The sequence below is a fragment of the Electrophorus electricus genome, chromosome 7 (genome assembly GCF_041902795.1).
Source record: "Electrophorus electricus isolate QZ-2024a chromosome 7, ASM4190279v1, whole genome shotgun sequence".
Taxonomy (NCBI): Eukaryota; Metazoa; Chordata; class Actinopteri; order Gymnotiformes; family Gymnotidae; genus Electrophorus; species Electrophorus electricus.
Window position 1 is genome coordinate 3,472,711 of NC_137503.1, and position 24,442 is coordinate 3,497,152.

Genomic DNA, 24,442 nt, shown 5'->3' on the forward strand with positions numbered 1-24,442 from the left:
GATAACACTGATCTATAAGAACTAGAATGAGTTTTAATTCCAGTGATGTTTGTGTTGGTAGAGGTTATGATTGTGTCGATCATGAATACGTGGCCACACGGTAAGCTTCCAGGCCTGTGGAAAGCATCCGTCACGGAGAACACGTCGTGATGGATGCCTTTTGCCTGATGTACTGTACAGCAGGCTTCCGAATAACAAGTGTTTGTCTTTAAATTAAAAGCTTTTAAAGGTTTCGTTCGTGATAGTCTGGGGCTGGGAAGGACTCAGTCATGGTGGTGTTAAGAAAGGTATGTTCTTTAAAAAATGTCATTTTTGATATAAAATGAACATGAAAATTGCTTAAAAAAACCCCCCAAAGAACATAATTTTGCTCTACGTAATTAAAGGGGACTTGTTCAATAACTGAAGTTTATGTGGGATGATGCAGGGCGATTACGTCTGGGTGGACTCCAGCACTGGGGTGGCCATCGGGGCTGAGGTCCGACTTACAGACACGGGCCAGCTTCAGCTCCTGGATGACGAGGGAAAGGTATAGCGGCTTCCGTCGGGCCCTCGCTGCTCAGCTATGTCAGACCAATGGTGTGTTCTGAGTTCCATTCATGTTGTAATTCTCAGGAGCACCCGATCAAAGCAAAGGATGGCTCTCGGAAGCCTATGCATCCCACATCTGTCAATGGCGTGGATGACATGATCCGACTGGGGGACCTTAACGAGGCCGGCCTGCTCAGGAACCTCCTGGTCCGCCACCGAGAGGGAATCATCTATGTGAGTTGGGATTCGGTAAAGCCTTTCGGCAGAGCCGTTTAGCTCTGTAAATGAACAATCGGTGCTTTTAAACGACTCTGGTATGCACAGGCTTCATTTAAAAGTCCATCTGAGCTTTGTCAGTTGCCTGCTTGGCTCAGACTTTGCCCTCTAGTTAATAGCAGGATTGTTTATCTCCATAGGAACGAACAGGCCTCTGTTTAATGAGAGAATCACACTTTGGCGACGTCAGAGTATCTGCAGCACATCTGTGTGCGCGTGGTCACTAGTCCTGTTTCTTTCAATAAAGTTTGATTATTTCCCTACAAATAAGGCAGTGCCACAATGACCTCATTGGAGTGCGCTTTCTTCTACTTGTCCAAGACTCACCCAAGACTGACCAACTGCATTCATGGTCAAAGTATTTTAGACTGCAACTTGTTAAATACACACACTGGCAGAATAACAGTGGAAATGTATTTTAACCCTCGAATGTAATAAGATACCGTTGATATTAAATTAATAGACCTGTGATATTAAATTTGCACTTCTTGTAACCCAAAATAATGTCTCTAGGAGACTATATAAAGCTTTTTGTTGCCACTGGTCAATGTGCCTTACTCCTCTCTCTCTGTCTGTCTGTCTGTCTGTCGCGTTCTCTCTCTCTTTCTCTCTCTGTCTATGTCTTTCTCTTAGACATACACAGGGTCCATTCTGGTGGCAGTGAATCCATACCAGCTTCTCCCACTCTACACTCCAGAGCACGTGCAGCAGTACACTGACCGGCGGTTGGGCGAGCTGCCACCGCACGTGTTCGCCATCGCGGACAGCTGCTTCTACAACATGCGTCGCAACCACAAGGACCAGTGCTGCATCATCAGGTCAGCCCATCACAGTCCCATCTTCACGCTTGGCACTCCACAGACCCAACAGCCCCAGGGCACTGGAGAGACCGTGGCCCGGTTTCGTGCAGGTTTTCCTAACCCAGTACATTGTGGAATGTGTGCATGTTTTGTCCGTATTAGTGGGGAGTCCGGGGCAGGGAAGACCGAGAGCACGAAACTGATGCTGCAGTTCCTGGCAGCAGTGAGTGGGCAGCGCTCCTGGATCGAGCAACAGATCCTGGAGGCCAACCCTATCCTGGAAGGTAGTTCCGTCAACGTTGACCACTCGGTTTGGCACAGCAGTGGTCAATACCCTGGATGGCTTTCAATGCCATCCAGAGTGTTTCAGGCTTACTATTTGTGTTTGTTACATTTGTTTCATGTAAAGGTATGTCAATAGTGGTGCAAACTAACTTTGGTGTTTGTCCGTGCTAATTAGCCTTTGGTAATGCAAAGACCATACGCAACGATAACTCCAGCCGCTTTGGGAAGTACGTTGACATCCACTTCTGCAAGGCAGGAACCATAGAAGGTGCCCGCATTGAACAGTACCTCCTGGAGAAATCCCGCGTCTGCCGACAGGTAGAACTTCACACGTTGACAAAAAATACTGAAGCATGACCAAGGGGAGGCACTTGATATAATGGCATCAAACGAAGAAATGATTAAATTATGTTTTTAAAAAAAAATTGATTCAGGCTAAAGAAGAGAGAAACTACCACATCTTCTACTACATGCTGATAGGCATGCCAGCTGAACAGAAGAAAATCTTGTCCTTGGGCAATGCTGTTGAGTACAACTACTTGACCATGGTACAGAGTAATGCTTATTCAGTTACTAATGCATCTAATACACGACTATCATCTGTTTTCGTAAGCAGCCGCTGGTGGTTGTGATGTGTTGTTATATCAGGGTAACTGCACTTCCTGCGATGGGCGGGACGACATAATGGAATACGCCCACTTCCGCTCAGCCATGAAGATCCTGACCTTCACTGAGAACGACTCCTGGGAGATCCACAAGCTTCTTGCTGCCATCCTCCACCTCGGCAATGTGGACTTTGAAGGTGACGAGGCTCACCGGAGACCCTGCTCATGGGTAAGCCAGAACAAGCCTTGGAGGGCGTCAATATTCAGGGTTTCTGTCTCTTTCTTCTTTCCGAAGCTACCATTTCCAATAACCTCGAGGGCTGTGACATTCGCACGTCTGCTCATTTCAGTATGGCTGCCCAGTTGTTGCAGGTAACACAATAACAGTCATTAAATATAATGAAAATAGCACATTTTTAAACTTGACAAAACAAACATGTCTCTGCTGTCTCTTTGCAGGTGGAGACAAAGACTTTTGACGTCAGTTTAACGCAGAGGTCTTTCCTGACTAACCGAGAGAGTGTGTCCAAACCTCTGAGCTCAGTGCAAGCAGTTGACGGCAGGGACGCTTTTGTCAAGGTAACTGCACCCTGTAAGATCAGGAAGAAATAAGAGATCACGACATAATTCTCCACACTTAGTCCTTTTTGTTGTTGTTGTTGTTGTTGTTAGCCTAAACTGTAGCGTTTCAGCAGTGCTGAGTGTCAGGGCGATCACTCCTTACAGGCCATATACGGGAGACTGTTTGTGTGGATTGTGAAGAAGATAAATGCAGCCATTTACAAGCCTCTGTCTGAGGCCTCTGCCCAAACCCGCCACTCCATTGGTTTGCTAGATATCTTTGGCTTCGAGGACTTCAAGCAAAACAGGTGACTGACAGAAAATAAGAACAGAAATGAGTTGGCTTCACCCTGTTTTGGACGTGGACGCATTTGGTTTTTGACTTTCCTGCTGTGGCTCTTCTCTGCAGTTTTGAGCAGCTCTGCATTAACTTTGCCAACGAGCAGTTGCAGCAGTTTTTCGTGAAGCACATCTTCAAGCTGGAGCAGGAGGAGTACGCGCGCGAGAGCATCGTGTGGACGCGCATCGACTACTGCGACAACCAGGGCACTCTCGACGTGCTTGCCAACAGATCCCTCAATATTCTCTCCCTTATCGATGAGGAGAGTCGCTTCCCAAAGGTGAAGGCACACCTGGGTTGATGTTTACAGTGCAGGCACTGGGCTAAAACCATACAATCATTATCAGCTTCACTAGTCACTTGGAAATCACGTGTAATTGATTATGTTAAACTATGTTGTCATTAAACAGAAGCTGCTTTAAAATTGGTGAATTGGGCATAGAAAATGAACTATTTACACGACGCTATACTGATGTGATTAGTATTGAAATGACGGTATAATACGTGTTCCCATTTTTAACGTCAGGGTACAGATACCACGTTACTGAACAAGATGGACAAGGTGCATGGGAAGACGAAAATCTACATCCCTCCTAAGAACAACCATGACACGCAATTTGGCATCCAGCATTTCGCCGGGTCCGTCTTTTACGACTCTAAAGGTACAAGGGAGTAGGACAGTGTGTATGCACTTTCTTTTGATATATTTACATCCCGCCTGAGGACCGCAAGACCGCAAAATGACATGACCCATCTCATTTCTCAGGCTTCCTGGAAAAAAACAGAGATGCCCTGAGCTCCGACCTCATCCAGCTGGTGGAAACCTCAACCAACAAGCTCCTCAAGCTGATCTTCCAGAGTGACATCTCCGCCGACGAGACGAAGAGCAGCGTCAACCCCAAAATGGTCATCACGCCCAAAAACTCTTTGCGGGTAAGAATCGGTCAAGATATTTTTTTTTGCTTTCCTTGAGTAAGACAAGGTGTGGTGCATGTGTAAAGATTTCAGTGTTGTGCGATTTTAACTAAGGGCTGCCAGATGACAGCCAAAACAGATTCATTAAGTGCGACCGCCTCTGCTCGCAGAGAAGATGCGCGGTAACACTCTCCCTTTGCGGATAAGACAGCCTAACTCTGCAGCATTTCAAAACGAGCAGGATGAAAGTACCAATGAACTCACCCTCTCCTGCTCCTCCCCACTCCCTCAGCAAATAACAGACACCAAGAAGCAAGTTCCCACTTTGTGTGGCCAGTTTCGTCAGTCGCTGGACTCGCTGATGAAAACCTTGGCTGCATGCCAACCTTATTTCATACGTTGCATCAAACCTAATGACTTCAAGAAGCCAATGGTAAAATCATCCAGCCAACCATATTTGCATATAAACCAATGACTTACCCCTTTTTCTGCTTATGTAGAAAATCATTTCTTTCTCAGCTATGCTTTGGTATCTGAAATGAAAACTCTGTCTCTCTGTGATCCAGCTGTTTGACAGGGAGCTGTGTATGCGTCAGCTGCGCTACTCAGGAATGTTGGAGACCATCCGTATCAGGAAGGCCGGCTATCCCATCCGACACACCTTTCAGGAGTTTCTGGACCGATATCGCGTCTTGCTCGACTCCACCATATGTGACCCAAAAAATGTGAGGGATATGACCTGTAGAGCCCCGCACAGGAACCTAGAGGTTCTCTAGAATTAGCGCCTGATATGAAAAACAGTATGGATTCAAAATGTTCTGTATTTTACATATCACCATTAATGTGTATGGATTGCTATATTTATTTTCTTTTGCCAGGAGAATGCCAAGGCGTGCAGTGAAAATATTTGTCAGAATGTGTTGAGTGCTGGGGATGACTGGAAGATCGGCAAAACCAAGGTGTTTCTGAAGGTGAGCTTACTTAGCACAGGCTGTCTACCTCGGACTGTTCATACTGAATTTCAGAACTTCTTTTTCAAGCTGTTGATCCTTGTTGTAGGATTTCCATGACACCATGTTAGAGCTGAAGAGAGACAAGGCTTTGAATGAGAAGGCGCTTCTGATTCAGAAAGTCCTTCGAGGATACAAGCACAGGTAAATGACACACAAGGCTTTCAGAAAATAACTTTTTTTTTTTTTTTTTGCGCAATTGGCCTGAAGTTGTCTTGCTGCCATTGTTGTGCTTACAGGAAGCAGTTCCTGAAACAAAGATCTGCGGCCCTGGTCGTGCAGAAATACTGGCGTGGACACGCAGGCAGAAAACTCTACCGAGTGGTGGGTTATCACCACGTACAGAACCTCAGGGCTGAACGCTTTCTCAGACGCTTCTAAACACGATGCCTCAGTTTGCACAGGTGTGCGAGCATGCGGTGACCTAGCTGTCCTTTGTGTGCAGGTCCAGTTGGGCTTTGCACGCTTGCAGGCCACGGTGCGCTCTCGTCAGCTGGCCCGCACGTACGAGCTGGAGCGCAAGGCTGCCCTGCTGCTCCAGACGCAGATCCACGGCTATCTGGCTAGAGAAGAGTGGAAGAGGAAGAGGACTGCGATCATCCTCTTGCAAGCTCACGTGCGAGGCATGCATGCCCGGACGGCCGTCAAGAAGATGAAAAGAGACGTGCGCTGTTTGCTTTGTTCTTTACGTTCAATTCACTGTTTTGCATTCAACTGCTCTACTTTGCCAATTAGTATTGTAGAATATATGCAGTCATTTTTGTTCGTAAAAAAAATCAGTCCCGTTTCACTCGGTTGGTATTCCCAATGGCTGTTGGTGTCGAGCTGTTGTTTTGTGTCATGCCGCGCTGTTTTAGTTATTTGCTCCTCACTATGGCTCATTGTGTCTCTGTCCTGTGAGGGAGGCTTGTGTGCGCTCAGATTCAGTTTCATGTTTGGCAGGAGTTTCTGTCGCTGAAAGATCGCCGGGCAGAGGAGATGGCTGCTCTGGAACGACAGAGGAAGCTAGAAGAAGTCCTCCGTCAGAAGAGAGAACAAGAGGCCGCCGAACAGTCGGAGGCCATTACTGATCAGGAAATGGTGGACACCATCTTTGGTTTTCTGCCCAGCCTAGTTGGAGGGCAAGAGGGTCAGGCGCCTAAGGGCTTTGAGGTTAGAAAGCAATATTTTTAGGTTAATTGTTTTGTGACCTTTATTGAAAAATTTGCAGAATTTCTTCAGGGCTATAGTGTTGTCATTTTTATGGATTAAGTATTCTTTAAAGACAGAGCATTTTAATCTTGGTTCTTCTCAGGATCTGGAGGGGACGAGAACTGTGCTAGAGGAAGTAGACCTGGATGATGCCCCTATGATGGAAGAGCTTCCCGAGGAAGACTATGATGATTTAGACGAGTACTCCTTCACCAAGTTTGCATCCATGTACTTCCAGGGTGCTGCTACGCCCGCGCACGTCCGCCAGAGACTGCGCCAGCCGCTGCTGTACCACGAAGACGAGAATGACGTGCTGGTAATTCAGGCCGTTGGTTTGTGTGGTTTTGGAGTGCTACTGGACAGTGGCTTAGCATTAACGTTACAAACGCTGGCGTTGAATTGAGCCGCAGCCTCTGTTTCCAGGCTTCTTTAACAGTGTGGTGGATCATTCTGAGGTTCATGGGAGATCTCCCTGAGCCAAAGGCTCAGCAGATCCGGCGGAGTGGGTCCGCCTTTGCTGATCATTCCCTGCAGAAGGACGTGGCTTCCAGGCAGGACCGACGCCTCAGTCATATGGTGGGGCTAGACCAGGTAAGGCTACACTCTAGTTCGAAGCAGGGCAGCATACACACTTGTCTTTAGGACAAATATGTTTCAGTAATGCCTCTGTATGTTGATCTCTAGATTTTCTATGCACTGTTAGATTAATAGAGGTAAATAATTTTTGTAGGATTGTGAGGTTTAGGTTTGTTTGTAGATAACTAATTTGTCATGGACATAATTCCTTTTTTCAGAGAATGTTGAGAAGCAAAAGGAAGGATTCCACAGTCCCAGACCAGATCACTCAGAACAGAAAGTCTTCAACATTTTCAGATCTGCTGTCACGAAACAGGAAGGCGTCAACTGCCCCAGAGGAAGTCCTGCTCAACCGGAAAGGTTCAGCCATACCTTCAGAGGGCCCCAAGAACAGGAAGTCCTCTACTTTCACTGATCTACTGACCCGGAACAGAAAGACCTCCACAATCCCTGAAGAAGGTTCATCAAATAGAAGGACTTCCAGAAAACCATCAACTATTGAAGAAGAGGTAGAATAGAGATGGCCGATTTAATTAATATCTAAATCCTTTATGCTTGCCTTTATCTATATTTCTTTCCAAACAATTAAAATCCAAAACATTTAAAATAAAACACAAAGAATTTAAAATCTGGAAATATAACTATCCAAAAAAAAAAAAAAAAAAAATATATATATATATATATTTATATAATCATAACCCGTTTATTTTTTGCGTAAATAGCCAGAGGATGGCACTCAGATTTCCAAACCTCCAACTGTGCAAACAATTAGTGAAGAAGAAGAGATCATGATTGGAGAAGGACCCACCCTGGACCGTCCACTCTCATCCCTTGAAAAACTGCACATCATTGTAGGATATGCCATAGTCCGGCGTGACCTCAGGTGGGTGCGGTGATGTTGGAAATCGGTAGGAAACAATCCAAACTTATAAAGATCACTTTTCCATGCATACCGAATAACGCGGCATGCAAATAAGGAATTTTTAAGACTCACCTGTACAGGCGCAGCATGCTGAGAGGTTAGTTTCATTTCCCTCAGGGATGAGATCTATTGTCAGATCTGTAAGCAGCTCCAGGAGAACGGCAATCGAAGCAGCTTTTTCCGAGGCTGGATCCTCCTCTCTCTGTGTCTGGGCATTTTCCCACCCACGGATCGCTTCATCAAAGTAAGCCTGGCACATCCTTCTCCTTGTTGCGGTGAGTAAACCGCCCTCGCCTGCCCAGACACTAAAGTCGGTTTCTCCTACTACCAGTACCTGAAAAGCTTCATCCGTCTCGGCCCAGTTGGGTATGCGCCATACTGTGCAGAACGACTACGTCGCACCGTGGCCAATGGCGTTCGAGGAGAACCCCCAAGCTGGCTTGAGCTACAGGTGAACATATTCTCATTGAATGTATTTTGCGTAAAACCTTATGATCCTACTTAATTCTACTTCTAATGGCATAGATTTGATTTTTGCAAATGATGTTTTTCCTTAAATATGTCGTGTGTAATCGTAGGCCACCAAGACCAAGAAAGCCATGGCCATCTCTGTGACTCTTATGGATGGGAGAACTATCAGTCTGCCTGTGGACTCTGCATCTACTTCTAAAGAAATATGCCAAGTCCTTTCACAGAAAGTTAAACTACAGGACACTTTTGGCTTCTCTCTATATATGGCTGTGTATGACAAGGTATGCTGTTTCTCGCCCTTAGGCTTCATGCAAGCGGTATAACATTTTTTATAGCATCACACTGGTCAGACCTTGTACTATACGGTAGCTAGACAATAACACTGAAGAAAAAATGTTAAAACAATTCATGCAGTACATCTTGGAAGTAATAAGCAATAAATACTTTATTTTGGGAGTTGTTTTTTGTTTTGTTTTTTTACAAAGAGCATATTTTTAAATATCTTAAAATGTTAAGCATGGATAACTATCTATATTTTGTGAGTTTTGTTAGCAAGACTTGGTGATGCATACCAAATAGCTTATGCTGGTCTCTCTAGGTGTGGTCTCTCGGGAACGGACATGAACATGTGATGGATGCCATCTCACAGTGTGAACAGGAAGTGAGACGCAAGGGCGGGCTGGAGCAGCACGCTCCCTGGCGCCTCTACTTCCGCAAGGAGATCTTCACTCCCTGGCATGACTGCGGCCAGGACAGTGTTAGCACGGACCTCATCTACAGACAGGTCGTCCGTGGCCTGAAGTTCGGGGAGTACAAGTGTGAGAAGGTAAGTTGGCGCGTTTCGCCGGTGTTGGCCAGTGTGTGGGTGTCGTGCATCACCGTCTGTGAAGAACTTTTGATTTTTGCCAAACAAATACAGACTGCCGAGAGTTCTAGCACATGTAGGGCAGGGACTAGCTGCTGTGTGTTACCGTCTGTCAGGAGGATGACGTCGTCCAGCTTGCCGCGAAGCATTTCTTCATCCAGTATGGCTCGGACAGCAGTGCGGAGAATGCCAAGAGTGTGGTCAAGGATTGTGTTAACTCCAAACTACTGGAAGCCAAATCAGAGGCCACATGGCTTCAGATGGTCATCGAGGCACATGTGGAGGTGAGGCTGATGTCGGCGACCGCTCACTGTCTGACAACATCGATGACAGGTGTTGAAATGACGAAGGAAGTCGAATGTGAACTCACATGGACAGTAGATTCTTAGGTTTTATCCTTTCTGTCTGTCTGTCAGGGTCCGTATATAGACTCAAAGACCACAGCCAATCAGGTTAAAGCGGAAGTTGTGGAATATGCTCGTCAGAAGTGGCCCGTGTTCTTCTCAAGGTTCTTTGAGGTTATGAGGGTTTCAGGTATAGTCCACATGCAAAGCACTGAAGCAAACAACTTTGCATGCATATTTTCGTAAAAACGATCTACTTCTCCGGAAGTGTAGTTAATAAAGTGCAACTCAGGTCGGTGTTTTTATTGTTAAACGCCACCAGGTCCTTCTCTACCCAAGAACAAGTTCATTGTGGCTATCAACTGGACTGGAATAACATTCCTGGATGAACGAGAGCGGAAGCTTCTAGAACTCTGCTACCCCATGGTGACTGGGGTGAACACGATGAGGTATTATGCTGACCTGGAAATCTGAAACAGTTGTCTAGCCTCCGACACCAAGTGTGATGACAGTTGAGTTTGTCCCTTGCCCTGATTTGCTGGTTGGCTTTTCTCCTTCTTGCTGTAGAGATGGGAAGTCCTTTGGCCAGTCTGTTTGTCTGTTGACACTGAAAGGAGACTTCATACTGAACGCGGTCATGGCTGGAAGCATTGTTGATCTGGTAGCACTGTTCTTGGCAGGCCTAACGGAGCGCTCCCAGTATGCCGTGGCCATGCAGGAGGTGAACAGGCAAGGTCAGCCTGGTCTCACACTTCCCACAGATTCTATAGAATCAGCCCTTTTTTACTCCTATGTGAATGTAATGGAGGACAACTGATTAAATTCCTACATAGTCCTTATTCACTTGTTTTTTAAACAGTGGAGGTGCACATTTGTTTTTAGGGAGTATACACAGTAAGTTAATTTGTCTAGATGTTGTTTAGGTGTCTTTGATTTTCCCAAATTGCTGTCTTTGTCAAAAATAGGTATAGTATGTACTGGAAGGTATAAATTATGTTGGGTTTGAGGTCTGACCTAGCTGTGTGGTCAATATTGCAAAATTGGCTAATTTGCCATGGTTCCACATATTTCTCTGCTCTTATTGTCACCATAACAGAATTTCCAAGCATTAATAGCATGTACTTTGTTCATTGCATCTTACTGGCATAACATCTCTGAATTTATGTACTCCGTATGATCTTCTTTTTCAGACGACCCTACTTTCCTTAGCTTCAAAAAAGGAGAGCTTATTCTCCTCATTAAAGACAATGACTTTTCTCCCAACCATGGCTGGGTGAAGGGTCAAAATGAGCGAACCGGTCAGAAGGGGGCGATACCAATGGATGGCATCTTGATCTTGCCCACTCTCACCAAACCCACCAATGAGGTCTTGGTAAGGAGTATTGCGTATGAGTGAGCATACAGGCTTGGATGTACACCTTTAGCTCTGATGTCGTCACTTCCTTTGTGATGACTGCTTCCTGTAACAGGAAGATTCATAGAATGAGCAGGTCGTGAATTCCCGGCATGTGCACGCTGACCTGAGCCTGTGATTGCTTTGTTTGTTCAGAGTCTGATTAGCTTGTCCCCAGATCAGCGGAAGACCATGGTTAACAACACACTCAGAGGATCAGCCATGGAAAAAGTGGCTCCTGCAACACTCAAGGAGTTCTCCATTGAGTACTTTAGGTAACTCCAGAAACCACCAACTATAACTAGCTTCATTCACCCTTAATGATTGTTCACTATTTTTGCTCATGGTTTTATAAATTAATATTGAACACTGAATTTTAATCTTCAACAATATGCAAAAATATGAAACAAGGGGGTTTGGTGTTTGAACCATGACTCTTTATTCCAACCCAGTTATTTTGGTAGTTACTTCAGGAATAATCATGGCCATATAAGAATTTTTTGATTGTCTGCTGTTCCCAAGACCTGCCACAAAGGATGTAAACAGGCAGGTGATCTCTAAAAACGCGGCGCCTGAAAGGTTGTGGGCCAACTCCAGAGAGCCCCTCAGGCAGCCCCTGCTGAAGAGACTGCTGGGTAATCCAGAACTCAGTCACCAGGCCTGCCAGTCTTTCACCGATATCCTTTTATGATTGGACAGACGTGTTTTAGACGCGAAATACGCAATGCATTGTACATTTTATAAGAGCCAACTTTGTGGACATGCCTTTGAGCTAAAGCGATAATAAGAATACTTTTGGTAAGAATATCAAAATAATCCATTTAAACAGTGGCTACACATCCTTTACTGCTCTGCTGCGTACCTATCCTGAAGTACATGGGTGATTACCCCACCAGACAGATTCAGAGCCCTGTGGAGCTCACTGACAAGATCTTTGGCCCTGCCACTCAGAGTGAGGAACTGCGGGATGAGATCTACAGCCAGATCATGAAGCAAATGACATGCAATAACAACCGGTAAAGGGCATCATTAGATGACCATGCTAAACACTAGTATGGCCAGTTGTGATGCAACACACTTTTCATATTTCTTTTTAACATTTTTTTTAAAGTGCTAAATTTCCATAATCCCTTGTATATTTCATTTATGAAAGGACAGTTGCACAAGGTAATTCAATAGCTGTCACAACTGCTCTGGCATTCTTTGTGAAGGACTCTTTGACCCTTCGACTGGTCCAAGTGTGCAGACTGCATCTTGTGTTTTGGCTCTCTCAGGTACAGCATGGAGCAGGCCTGGCAGCTGTTTTGGCTGTGCTGTGGCCTCTTCCCGCCCAGTAATTCTCTGCTGAAGCACACGCAGCGATTTCTGGAGTCCCGTCGGCGAGAGCCACTGGCCTCTGACTGCCTGCACAGACTGCAGGCAGTGCTGAGGTACACAAATCTTCCGATCACATTAACTTCAAGACAGCAGCTCCTCAAATTGTCATTTTGGGACAAAAAGGCAGAGTGACTTACTGTCCGACAAAGTGTATAGACAGATTTGAACATGGTAGAGGAAAAATGGAAACAAGATATGAAACAGATATGTTAAGGCCTTGCGATATGTCGTTTGCTCACCATTGACCTTGATGTGGTTGTAAACGGAGACACATGTGGCTTTCCGGAGCTGAACTTAGGCAGTCTGACCTTTAGAGTGAGGCGCACCGTAAAAGCCAGGGCCAGATCCCTGTTCACCTTTTGCTCATTTAAGCACTATAATACGTTTAAAATAGAAAACCCAACACGTGATGATGATGATGATGATTTCTTTTTATGATTATGATTTTTGTGCTTATGATGCTAATTTCATTTTATCAAAGGCTGTAGCACTCTTGAACACGTCACCTTTTAACATAGTAACACACCTCCCTGTGCCAAACTCGTATAAGTGCCAGGAAAATATCAGTGTGTCATGACTGATAAAATAGCAAGGACCAGAAATGCCAGAGCCGGCATCCGCTTGAGGCGGTGCCCAGTGCGGCTGTCCAGTCCTGGGAATCATGTTGAGCCTGGCCAATGTGCTTCCGAAAATTACGGGCCATAGATTTGACATTGCTTATATATTTTTTGATAGAACCCGATGTGTGTTGCATGGTAGATATGGCACCGATCCGATATCACGAAGAAATTGTTTGAAGGAGAGAAATTTTGAAAGATAACCAATCTGATAGTATCACAAATCCAGCCTGAAAATAGCACGCATGTGATGAGAGCCAGGGTCATTTTAGCTGGACTGCTTTGAGCACAGTTTATACATCGCTGTAAAGTTGAACTGTAGCGTTTTCTTCTCATTAACAGTTGCCAACTATTGCGTTCAAATGCAACTATCCTTGGCCTCACGCAGGTGTTATTTCTGTCATTTTGGTAACCCACTGTGGGGAACAGGTCACTTGCTTTCTAGTGAGAGCATTTAAACGAGACAGAATAGCATTTTATCACTGTGCACTGCCGTGCCCGAGGGAATGGTCATCTGTTTATTAATGCGTTCTTTAAAACAAACAAACAAACGCTGTTTCCAGTTTGTCCGTGAAATGAAGGAAGTGAAGGGTGTGGGAAAGGAGAAAGAGAATCAGAAACCAACTAGCGTTAGTTTAATGCTAGACTTGACATTTTCAGAATCACCCTGCACAGCTGCTTGTACACAGTGCACACACAAACACACACACACAGTCATAATCATAGTGTGTGCATAGTGTGTGAGTGTGCGTGTGTGTGAGTGTGTGTGAGTGTGCGTGTGTGTGAGTGTGTGTGTGTGTGTGTGTGTGTGTATTGAGGGTGAGTACAGTAAAGATGCAAACCAAGAAGGCGATGACCTAGACAATAAATATCATCACACTGACTGTAAGGCAATGGAAGGAATATTGGGTGACATTCAAAAATATCGATATTCTATATCGGAATTGGATCAGCACCAGAAAACCTGGTATTGTCCTCCACTCATGATTTAAAGACTGCACAGTGTTTATGTTCCTTCTCCACCAGAATGGAACCACGGAAGCTCCCCCCGCACCAGGTGGAGGTGGATGCCATTCAGCAGAACAGCACACAGATCTTCCACAAAATCCATTTCCCTAATAACATGGAGGAGGTGAGCCCACAAGCTGTAGTCTTCACATAAACTAATGATCATAACATCAGCACTGCGACTAACATGCAGCACACTGGAATTCAGAAATGCAGAGAACCAGAGATGCGGGCGAGCACACTTTGTTTATGGGATTCCGTTTGCTTGTTGGGTTGTTTTTTAATGTTCTTAAGTTTGTTTTCTCTCTTTTATGGTCAGGTGTTTAAAGTCGCAACTAACACTAAAATCAGAGACCTGGTCCGAACCATTGCCACTAAACTCCAGCTGGTGTCCGAAGATGGTTTCAGCATCTTTGTCAAAACTCCGGACAAGGTACCAGTGCAACCAGTAGTGACTGTGCATTTCACCAGTGCAGTACACATGTCAAGTTCAGGTTTAACATCTACCTCAAATGCTTACTGCCAGGTGGCTTCCACTGTCTTTCTTTCAGGTTCTGAGTCTAAATGAGGTGGACTACTTCTTTGACAGTCTGAGACAGATTACCGACTGGTCCCAGAAAATTAAGATGGCGAAGGATGGTAAATTCTTGGCAGTTGGCTATGGGATATCGTGATTTGTCTTCAGAGGGTCATCCTTATTTCTTTATTATGCATTGTTTTTAGTTTATTGCATTTGTTGTTTTTTTTTGTTTTTTTACAAATTGAAATCAATCTTCAGGGAACCATTTGCACGTGTTTTATAAACCACCAGTTAATAAGAAGCAAGCAAATCTGGATCTTTTTGCAGTGCAAAGTGATTTGAAATGTGTAATGACTCCGAGTAAAATCACAGTAAACTGTAAAGCTCGTCATTACAGTAACGCATACGATCTGGGCTTACATGGCTTTGTTCGCACTGCAGGAGGACCAGTGAATGTGCCCTACACGGTGTTTTTCATGAGGAAGCTGTGGTTCAATGTAGCCCCTGGCAGGGATCCGGAAGCTGACCGCGTCTTCCATTTCCCACAGGTGCTCCTCCCGAACCCGACTCGTCACCTGGGGAGCTGAGCGTTCCCGTTAGCCGTGATCTAACTCTGGTTTTCTGTCCGTCCAGGAGTTGCCCAAGTACCTGCGTGGGTATCACCGTTGTTCCAGGGAAGACGCGGTGCACCTGGCCGCTCTGCTCTTCAGGATGAAGGTGGACGATGATAAGAGCCAGTTTGTCATGATCACCAAGATGCTGAAAGAACTGGTACCCAATGACCAGCTGAAAGTCATGTCAGCTGATGACTGGAAAAAGGTAAAAAAATATATATTTTTTTCTTTGGCACTCACAAAACGGTAAATAACAAACACTTTTATTGGCCGGTGCATGTCAGGTACAGGAATCTTTGGTGTGATGGAAACTGCTCAACACAGTACAGCCCTGACGAGTCATGCGTGCACTGACGTTACCCACAGCTGTGGAATAAATGCACAAGGCTTAATATTTCCTGTTATTTTGAGATCTCATTATGCTGAGTGTTTGGCCCCTACATTTCCAGATGTTTCTTTCATATGTGTCTTCACCTCAGGCCTGACTGGACCTGGAGATCCACCACCCTGCAGAGTTTACCTCCAGCTCCATTCTAACACACCTAATACACTTTCGCAAGGCGTTCAGTTGAATTTGAGTATTACAGCCAGGTGTATTGGAATTGAACTCTGCAGGGCAGTCGGTCTCCAGGACCAAAGTCCGGTGCCTCTACTGTGCACCGTATACGTTACTTACGAACCCAGGTGATCTAATACGCTGTTCTTTAATCTTTCAATTCAAGAGCATTGCTGCTGCCTACAACAAACAGGCAGGTATGACCGTGGAAGAGGCCATGACGGCCTTTCTGAAGGTCGTCTGTAAGTGGCCCACTTTTGGCTGTGCTTTCTTCGAAGTGAAGGTAGTGACCCAAGCCCCCACGGGGAGAGCCAAGCATGCTTGCTTTAGAGCTGTCTGTGGTAAAGCTGTCCGGCTTTGTATGAAAAATGCTCTTTCTTCTTGCAGCAAACTTCTGAACCCAATTTCCCTGACATTGTGAGGATCGCCATCAGCAAGCAGGGAGTTACTATCATACACCCCAAAACCAAGGTAACAGCACTACATGCTGCCAGAAGCAACTAACGTCTTCAAATATAGAATTGGACAGCGGGCGATTTTGAAATTGAAACGTTCGGTTCTTTGTGCTGAACTGACAGCTAGTTACTGCTTCATTGATGCCTGTGGGGGAGCGCATACAGTAGACAGAAACATAATTACTCAAACACATAGTGCATAGAGGTTTTAGTGCAAGATAATATGCAAAAAACATTACCAGTGCCAGAGGCAAACTAAAAAGCCATAAGGAACAGGAGTAGTGTTTGTACAGATAAACATACTGGAAAAGAGGGGGTCTCATCATTGTGTCCTGCATGAATTTGTTGCACATCACGCAGCTATGAATTCTAGCCTGAAGATATCTAGATGTCTTGTGAACTCGTTATTAAATGTCTGCGTTCCCAACTTTCCAAGGATGTCTTGGCAATGCATCCGTTTAACAAGATTGCAAGCTGGTGCAGTGGAAGCACATACTTCCACATGACTATGGGGAACCTGGTCAAAGGAAACAAGATTCTGTGTGAAACATCGTTGGTGAGTGATGTGAGGGGACGATCCCATTCTACCAGTCTACAGCCTTTAAAACAAAAGCTTATATATATTATTTCTTATCTAGAACTAACCAAAGTCTTTATTGTTTCCTTAGGGGTACAAAATGGATGATCTGTTGACATCTTACGTCAACATGTATCTGAACGAGACGAAGACACACAGAGCGAGAAACTGATGCTTTTACTGAGGCCTCACATCTACACTCTAGCAAATCCATCAGGGTCATATACTATGTGGTTGAATACTGTCCTGAAAGATTTTATGTATTTGGTGATTGATATCCAGTCATTATCTATTAAATTCCTCTAAGATTTTGCCTTTTTTAATTATATTTTTTAGACTTTTTTTGGTTAACAGGGTGCAAAGGAAACTGGGATTAGTTTTGTAGTTATTTCTCTAATCTCATATTTATTTATTTTCACGTGCAACATACTACATTTATGCAACAGTAATGTAAATGAATCGGGGTGTTTCTGACATGGAATGACACTCTGTTTCTTAAATGTGTAGCTTTTGTTCCCCTGTATAGTGAGTTTCAAATGAATGAACAAGTTGTTTGATGAAGCAGGGTACGTTTCTTTTCTTTTGTTTGCTTATATTGTGGCATATTCATATGATCATACACGAGATGAAGGCTTATTAAAAATGATGTCTGGAGAGTTTATTTATATAAATGTGATGCTAAAAGTGTATTCTCCTGCCCGTCTCCCTTGGTGTGACTAAAGAAAATGATCTTTATTCCGGTTAAATGTTCACGTCATAATGTTTCGCCTCAGGGCAAAAACAAAATCCCAGCCATAGGAGGGGTGTGTGTTACATCCAGAGCCTTGGCGTTAGCCCGATTAAGACTTGGCAGTGTATTATTGGGCCACGTCTGGAAGCACACAGGGAAGCCAGATAGTGGCTACATTGAGGAGAGTTGAGCTGTATTTGCATATCGATGAAGCCGCAGACAAGCATGGGAGAAACAGGCCATGCTTGTCCCACACAGCTGTGGCCTCCTAGAATAAGAGGCAGATTATTGTCGCCACTACCCCAATACTTCGCTGGGCCTCCTGTCCACATCTGTCTGGAGATCACATGTCGAGATCATTTTTGCCCTCGACTGGCCTGATCTATGAGGCCCCACCACCAACCCCCAGTGGGTGGCTGAGGCACCATGGTCCCATGGCTCTTTCATGTTCTCTTGGCTGCCCACCCTGCTGCGTCGTCTGGCATAGCTTCGCTCCGGGGGCGACCGTCAGGCTACCTCTCAGGCTCTGTCCCTAAACCGCTACACCGAATGGTCACATGCTCGTGGATGCAGCGGCACTTGAGCGGGTTTCCAGTGGCGGGGGGTATGTCGTGCATCGCTTAGGCTCTGTTGCCATGGCGAGTGGCGAGTCCACGTAGCAAAGGCATGCCATTATTCTCGCGCTGTCAAAATGCACCGCGTCTTCTGACTCGAGCCTTTGTGGAGTGCACAAGTGGCTCTCAGTCAAGAATGGCATTGAGCAGAAAGGCCGAGGTCAGGGGACGTGCCAGGGCCTCCCCGTTGGGCCAGGGATTTTTTTTTTTTTTTTTTTTTGGGTAATCAAATTTTTTGCGCGCACAGAAAGAGTCATAGTAAAAGTATTTGAGAAGCACTGAGAAGGTGTGGCCCAGCCGTGAGTTCACATCATCGCGGGCAACCCTGCGTGGCCCCAAAGCCTGGTCTTCACTCCTGTACACTTGTGATGCATTCAGGAGGAGTGGCTGGATAACCCTCTGCTCTCAGCAGCTGTTAACAGACATCTCCAGTCCGCTGCAGTGTACTCCTACAGCCAAAGGACTCCCTCTGCATGCTGCACTGCTTGGCTGTGCACTGCTGACCAGACACGAGCGAGACCAATAACGGTGAGTCTCTGTCTCTCACTAACTGACATAGTGCTGCTAGTCTGTTGGCATTGAGGACTAGTTTGATTCAAGGAATGAGTTTTAACTGCCATTTTTAAACTAGGATTTCAGTAATGCACGTAACACTATTTGAAGATTGAGGTCGTCTTGACTTTAACAACAACAAAAACTGACAAGCAATAACTATTCAAGAAATTTACTTCATTTCATTTCATGTTGTGAATTTAAAACTCTTGTAGGAATGTATAGATCTTGATTTTACGTTATTCTATAATTAAGCATAGAGTTGTAGAATTAATTATGAAGATTGCTTTAGTATTGCTTTGTAGTATGAAACTACAACCTTTTTTTAGACTATGACAATTGATGGGATTGCGTGTGATTTAGTGGTGTCCCTAGTTATGTATTCCTAAAGTATATAGTAGAGACATTTGTAACACATGAACACTGAACAACATTTTAGAAATCAAATGATGTTAGTTTCTTTAGGGTTAGGGTGTGTTTCTGTGTGCCCCCCCCACCCAGAAATATCTTCTGTTCTGAGCTAAATATTCCTTAGTTAATTTTCTTCTGAATCCTACTTCATGTTTTCTTTGCATTAGGATGATTCTTAGAGACTCATAAGGGATGTTAATGGCACTCTGAAATACTGTAATTTCCCACCGAGAAACTTCATCAGAACGTGTTTAGTTATGTTTAGAAATCCCAGTCTACCACAGTGCCCCAGTGTCTGATAAAGTTCCTTCAACAGTCACGCTCCCGAATGCACGCTCCCTTCTTTGCTCCTCTGGGTGGTATACTTCTCCCACTTCTAACATTGTGAGGCGGAGTTTTCCTGTCCCCTTTTTCCTGCTGCCAGCTCTGCCCAGCGGTCACAAATCCTCCTCAGCTCTCCCTTAATCATGTTTTAAAAGAGCTGTACCCACCCCCCTCCCAGAAATGATCAGCGGAACAGCAGTTATTCCGGAGGCGTTTCCTCGTTCGCTGAACATTTTGCAGACACCTGCCGCTTTTGACGAAGCACTGGAACTCCTGTTCACTGAGAACCTGGCACTACCCGTAGGGGGTGGAGGGTTCACCATGAGAAGACGCATCATTGTGGAGTCCCACAGAGCCATGGCCGCGTATCTGGAACACAGGCCCCCCGTGGCCTCCTCCCACTTCACGGCCGCCGGGGCCGAAGCTTCGTCTGTGGTGCAGGAGGACAAGCCAGGCTGCCTGACATCGCCCGAGTTTCGCAAAACGTCTGGCCTTATCTGTTTTATTACTGAAGGGCTCAGTGAGTTGTGGGGCTTCAAGCTTTTGCCTCCCACTTACTTCCAGAATGAGGAACTTCCCTTCCCTACAGTACGGAGGACCCCAAGGGGCTCCACACACTCCCTAAGACACACCCTTTTCATATTTTTGGGATGCTTTGAAAATATTCATGCTTGGCCTCCCCATGTTTCCATCACTAGGACTAATGTTCTAAGCTTTTTTTTTTTTTGGCAAGAAGCTTGTTATTGAGTGGGAATCTTTGTTTTGCTCCAATTTGATTTATCAGAATAATATATAAGGTGTCACACTTAACTAATCTTGACATTGTAGGAATGGACTGTGGCATATTCATACTGCTAAAGTGTGAGTATGATCAGGGATACTTGTAGATATTATTTGCTTGTGCTTTACGTTTTGAACCAATCAAACAAGAAATGTTTTGTTTGTAAACTTGCAAGGAAAAGTGGGCATTATAAGCACGCTTAAACTATGGTAACCCAGTCTACCCCGGGCCGAGGTGTGCCAGTTGTGATGCCATGGAATTCCGAATTCACTGGATTGTGCAGAAACTTTGAGTCATTATTAATTGCTATGGTTAGGGATAGAGCAAGTTTAATGCCATTAGTTGATGTTGATAAAGTTGGTCTGTCTTTTTAAATCCCACAAGTTCTGTACAAGGTCGGCCCGGATGCAGTCATGCTGAGCGGTAAACAAATAGCAGGGCGTGACGCCGGAGTCCCACGAGAAAGGCGTGGCCGTCACCCAGCTGCACGCAGCGGCATGGGCGGTGCACGTCTACACTCTCCTCTCAGCCAGTGCCTCCTGCTTCTCAGAGTATCTGTAACCTCTCACTGCCAAATGCCCAAACAGTTCCTCTGGAATTCCTCAAAGCACACAGAGAACCATAACATTTACCATTTTCAGAACTTTCACGGGAACTTCAATTGCACGTACGTAGCAACCTGCACTGGCAAAGGGCCAAAGGCTGAGGCACTTTATCACAAGTACTTCAGGCAGCTGAAACCTTTACGTCTTTGAAGAGGACCCGGTGGTTTATTTTTCTAAACAAGACATTGTAAAACTGGAAGAATTTATAAAGATGTTCCTCTGGGAATTTTTGAGGGTGTGCTGGGTGTTTTTATTATTTATATGGTCTGGCCACAGCTTTGTATAATGGCCCAACTCAAGAGACATCTTAATGAAAAGACGTCACCACATAAATTATTTCAACTCCGAAGGGATTTCAAAAACAGCGTGAGGTTATTGTGGGTGATGTATTGCTTTAATTATTAGTTTAAGATGAGCACTAACTCATTTTTCCATGTTCATCTCTTCCTTCAGGTGCAAGGATGGAGTCCCCAGCAACCGTGATTCCCACCCTGTTGTCCAATCAGACTGCGGAGAGCTGTGAGCCTGTTGACAACACGGCAGAGAACCTGCTCTTCGGCCTCTATTACATCGTTATCTTCCTCCTCGCGCTGAACGGCAACAGCCTTGCACTGTGGATCTTCTCACGCCAGAGAGGAGTGTCTTCCCCAGCCAACGTCTTCTTGATGCACCTTGCTGTGGCTGACCTGTCCTACATTATTATTTTACCTCTCCGGGCTACCTACCACCTGACGTGGGGTCACTGGCCGTTCGGCGAGGTCCCTTGCCGCGTGGCTGGCTTCCTGTTCTATCTCAACATGTACGCCAGCCTGTATTTCCTGGCCTGCGTGGCAGGCGATCGCTACCTCGCCGTGGTGCACGCTGTCAGCTCGCTGAAGGTCCGGCAAGCCCGTTTCGCTCACATAGCCAGCTTCGCTCTTTGGGCTCTGGTGATTGTGTCTATGGCGCCCCTGCTGGCCACGCAGCAGACTGCAGAGGTGGACGGCTCCACAGTGTGCTTGCAGCTGTACAGGGAGAAGGCCTCTCGCCGAGCTCTCGTCTCCCTGGCTGTGGCGTTTACGCCCCCTTTTTTGGCCACGCTCTCCTGCTACCTGCTCATAGTGAACAGTCTGCGGAGGGGGTCCCGACTGGAGCCGGCCGTCAAGCTCCGGGCCCTGCGCACCATCGGCCTGGTCCTGCTCATCTATGTCGTCTGTTTCCTACCCTACCACGTGAGCCGGGCCACATTCATCCTGGGTTATGGTCACCCCGACCTGTCCTGCCAAACCCAGCGGGGGCTGGCCCTGGCTAACCGTCTCACCTCCTCTCTCACCTGTCTGAACGGAGCTCTGGATCCCCTGGTCTACCTGTTTGGAGCTGAGAAATTTAGAGGCACAGTGCAAAGGCTCCTCTGCAGGGATACCTCAGGGGGGTCCGTGGCAAGTGGAGACCTTAAGGGAACACATGAGAGTTCCCTTAGTGCCAAGTCTGAGTTCTGAGAAGCAGGGATTTAAAAGTGGAGACCTGGCATCCACCTCACATCAGGTCCGTTTCATGGCATTGGCTGGTTGGGGGTTGCTGAGGATGTATTAGTCTTTAACAGAGATAACAGAAAGAAGGTTGCCAAACACTACACCCCTCGGCTGGCTGATTTAGTGGCGTGTTTTGTCAGGAAGTGCTTAGGCTGCAAGAAGGGAAAGTTGTATCTACTGGGAAAAAATGTGTTTTGATCACTTTTATTGCACATTTTGACATAAATCTGGCTTTGACATCAATAACATCATTAGCTCACAAATATTAATCATTAGAAAAAGTGTGTTTAGTCTTCACTGGGCCAATGTAAAGCTATAAATATGAAGAATAATTTTTGTAGAGGATCCAACTTTTCATTTGTTTTACCAATAAAAAAAAAACAATAACAAAATTGCTTTAAACTCAAAGGTGGGAGCTTTCTGCTGTTTACCTCCTGTGCAGTTGCATCTATTGATAAATCACAAATGCACTTGTTTAACTTTTACTTCTTTACCTGCAAAATATAATGCATCTGTTTATTGTTACAGGAAGTCTTTTACCAAGACCATGTGTGGGTATGCTTAAAGACTAAATGCCAAACTTATATGTATATTATTTATATATTAGTTTTATTTGTCATTAAACATAATTGTTTTTATTGTGTATTCCTGTCAGTTTACCTGCTTTGGGCTTTACTAGGTTCACCCCAATGTTTAGAAAAGGAAGTAACAACCAATTTCATTATATACTGTGAGAAAATGCTAATGACAAACTAATGAATTTAATCATATTTAGATGTGCAGTACTGTATGCTGCTGTTCTGTAACTCTTATATGTACCTTCAATTTGTATTGCATTTATAGGGGCCTCCATAACAGTTTGTCGTACTTACATTGCTATGCAGTTCTAAATATGCGTTGTGATCAGTTATATTTGACTTTCTACATCCTTTGGAATATTTAAACACCGTGATGTGTTTTTTTCTCTCTCTCTCTGACTGCCTATGAGTTTGAAACTATTTATTACACTGTTTCTATGACACTCATATTTCCGCATTTCAATGTTCCTTGTACAAAATGTGCTGGACGCACTATTTTTGTCCATTTGTAATTATTATGTAAATTAAATGTTTTTATATCTTTGTCGTGTTTACGCTGATTCTGAAACTCACTGGAGTCTGGCCGAACCAGCAGTGTGCACCAGTAAAGCTCATGGCTGCTGTTACTGCAGCCATGAGTACCCACAGTCACACTAGAGGGCAGAGGTAGAGCGCGCAGACTGTAGCTCACTGCCGCAACGCATCACGAGTTCCTACAGCGCAAAGAAGGTTCATTCTCATTGAGACAATGAGCAGTGCGCTTCAGTTTTCGCAGAAACTCGACTTCTCTGCTTGTTTGTCCCGGACGGCACCGTCTCTTTCCATGTGACCAGTTTAGAGTGCCAGTATCATGAGATGGTACGACGGGCAGAAAGACAATGTCATTTATCAACAGCACAGTGTATGATGTGGGGCTCTTTCACATAATCTCCCTCACAGTGCTCTATGGCTATAGCCCCTGTGTCCTTACCACATAGTACATGTGTGTGTGTATGTGTGTGTTAGAGAGAGATAGAGGCAGGATGGAAACCCCCATGCAGTCAGACTCTTTGGGTTCTCTTTTCAGATCATGTGATTCAGACTGTGGATTGTCAGCAGATAGCTTCTGTCTTCCTCTGTCTTTCTCTCTCTCATATCAGTGCAAAATTTCATGAGATGTTCCACATCATCCTCGGCTGATGAAGGCAGGACAAAGAGGCTAAACTGAGAGATCCACTTCTAGATGCAGACGTGTATATTTTGCACTTGTGTCTGTGGTCTAAGGGTTACTCAAGATTGCATAATACTATAAGGGCTAAGTAGCCAGAAAAAAGAGAAGCCTTAAAACATTAAACATTAAAAAGCAGGGAAATATTATGCCTTACTTGTTCAAAAGGGAGTGGGGGGGGGGGGGGGGGTGTAAAATTGTTTTGCTTCTTGTCCTCTGGAATGCATTTGTGTTTTGAGAAGAGGTGTGCCTTTTGACATTACTGCGAATGCACTTATCAATTTGCAGTGTATGCAGCCAGACAGCCATAATGGGACCCT

The 24,442-nt window shown here is 45.1% G+C and overlaps 2 protein-coding genes across 3 annotated transcripts; both read left to right on the forward strand.

Moving 5' to 3' along the window:
• The first annotated feature begins 234 nt into the window (after positions 1-234).
• On the forward strand, positions 235-17,560 carry myo7ba (myosin VIIBa). Its single transcript, XM_081717842.1, has 47 exons — positions 235-287; positions 428-529; positions 616-765; positions 1,441-1,625; positions 1,770-1,891; positions 2,068-2,210; positions 2,327-2,440; positions 2,541-2,694; positions 2,793-2,869; positions 2,957-3,076; positions 3,224-3,366; positions 3,468-3,678; positions 3,925-4,060; positions 4,165-4,331; positions 4,606-4,746; positions 4,880-5,038; positions 5,192-5,284; positions 5,373-5,467; positions 5,563-5,647; positions 5,769-5,987; positions 6,266-6,475; positions 6,618-6,830; positions 6,938-7,105; positions 7,309-7,599; positions 7,813-7,973; positions 8,130-8,256; positions 8,344-8,463; positions 8,591-8,764; positions 9,082-9,309; positions 9,465-9,632; positions 9,765-9,882; positions 10,015-10,141; positions 10,260-10,426; positions 10,883-11,064; positions 11,242-11,360; positions 11,608-11,762; positions 11,948-12,101; positions 12,360-12,515; positions 14,106-14,211; positions 14,407-14,520; positions 14,639-14,726; positions 15,049-15,155; positions 15,241-15,426; positions 15,944-16,060; positions 16,165-16,248; positions 16,669-16,788; positions 16,901-17,560. The coding sequence occupies exons 1-47, from the start codon at positions 270-272 to the stop codon at positions 16,979-16,981; spliced, it is 6,675 nt and encodes a 2,224-aa protein (XP_081573968.1). The 5' UTR covers positions 235-269; the 3' UTR covers positions 16,982-17,560.
• A 910-nt stretch (positions 17,561-18,470) lies between these two features.
• Positions 18,471-23,459, forward strand: gpr17 (G protein-coupled receptor 17). Of its 2 annotated transcripts, none has more exons than XM_027007778.3 (2): positions 18,471-18,681; positions 21,280-23,459. In XM_027007778.3, exon 2 carries the CDS (start codon positions 21,288-21,290, stop codon positions 22,302-22,304), a length of 1,017 nt encoding a protein of 338 aa, XP_026863579.1. In that variant the 5' UTR covers positions 18,471-18,681; positions 21,280-21,287; the 3' UTR covers positions 22,305-23,459. The 2 variants fall into 2 exon arrangements, with proteins under 2 accessions (XP_026863579.1, XP_026863580.1); XM_027007779.3 differs by lacking the exon at positions 18,471-18,681 and adding an exon at positions 20,677-20,888.
• The last annotated feature ends 983 nt before the right edge of the window (positions 23,460-24,442 follow it).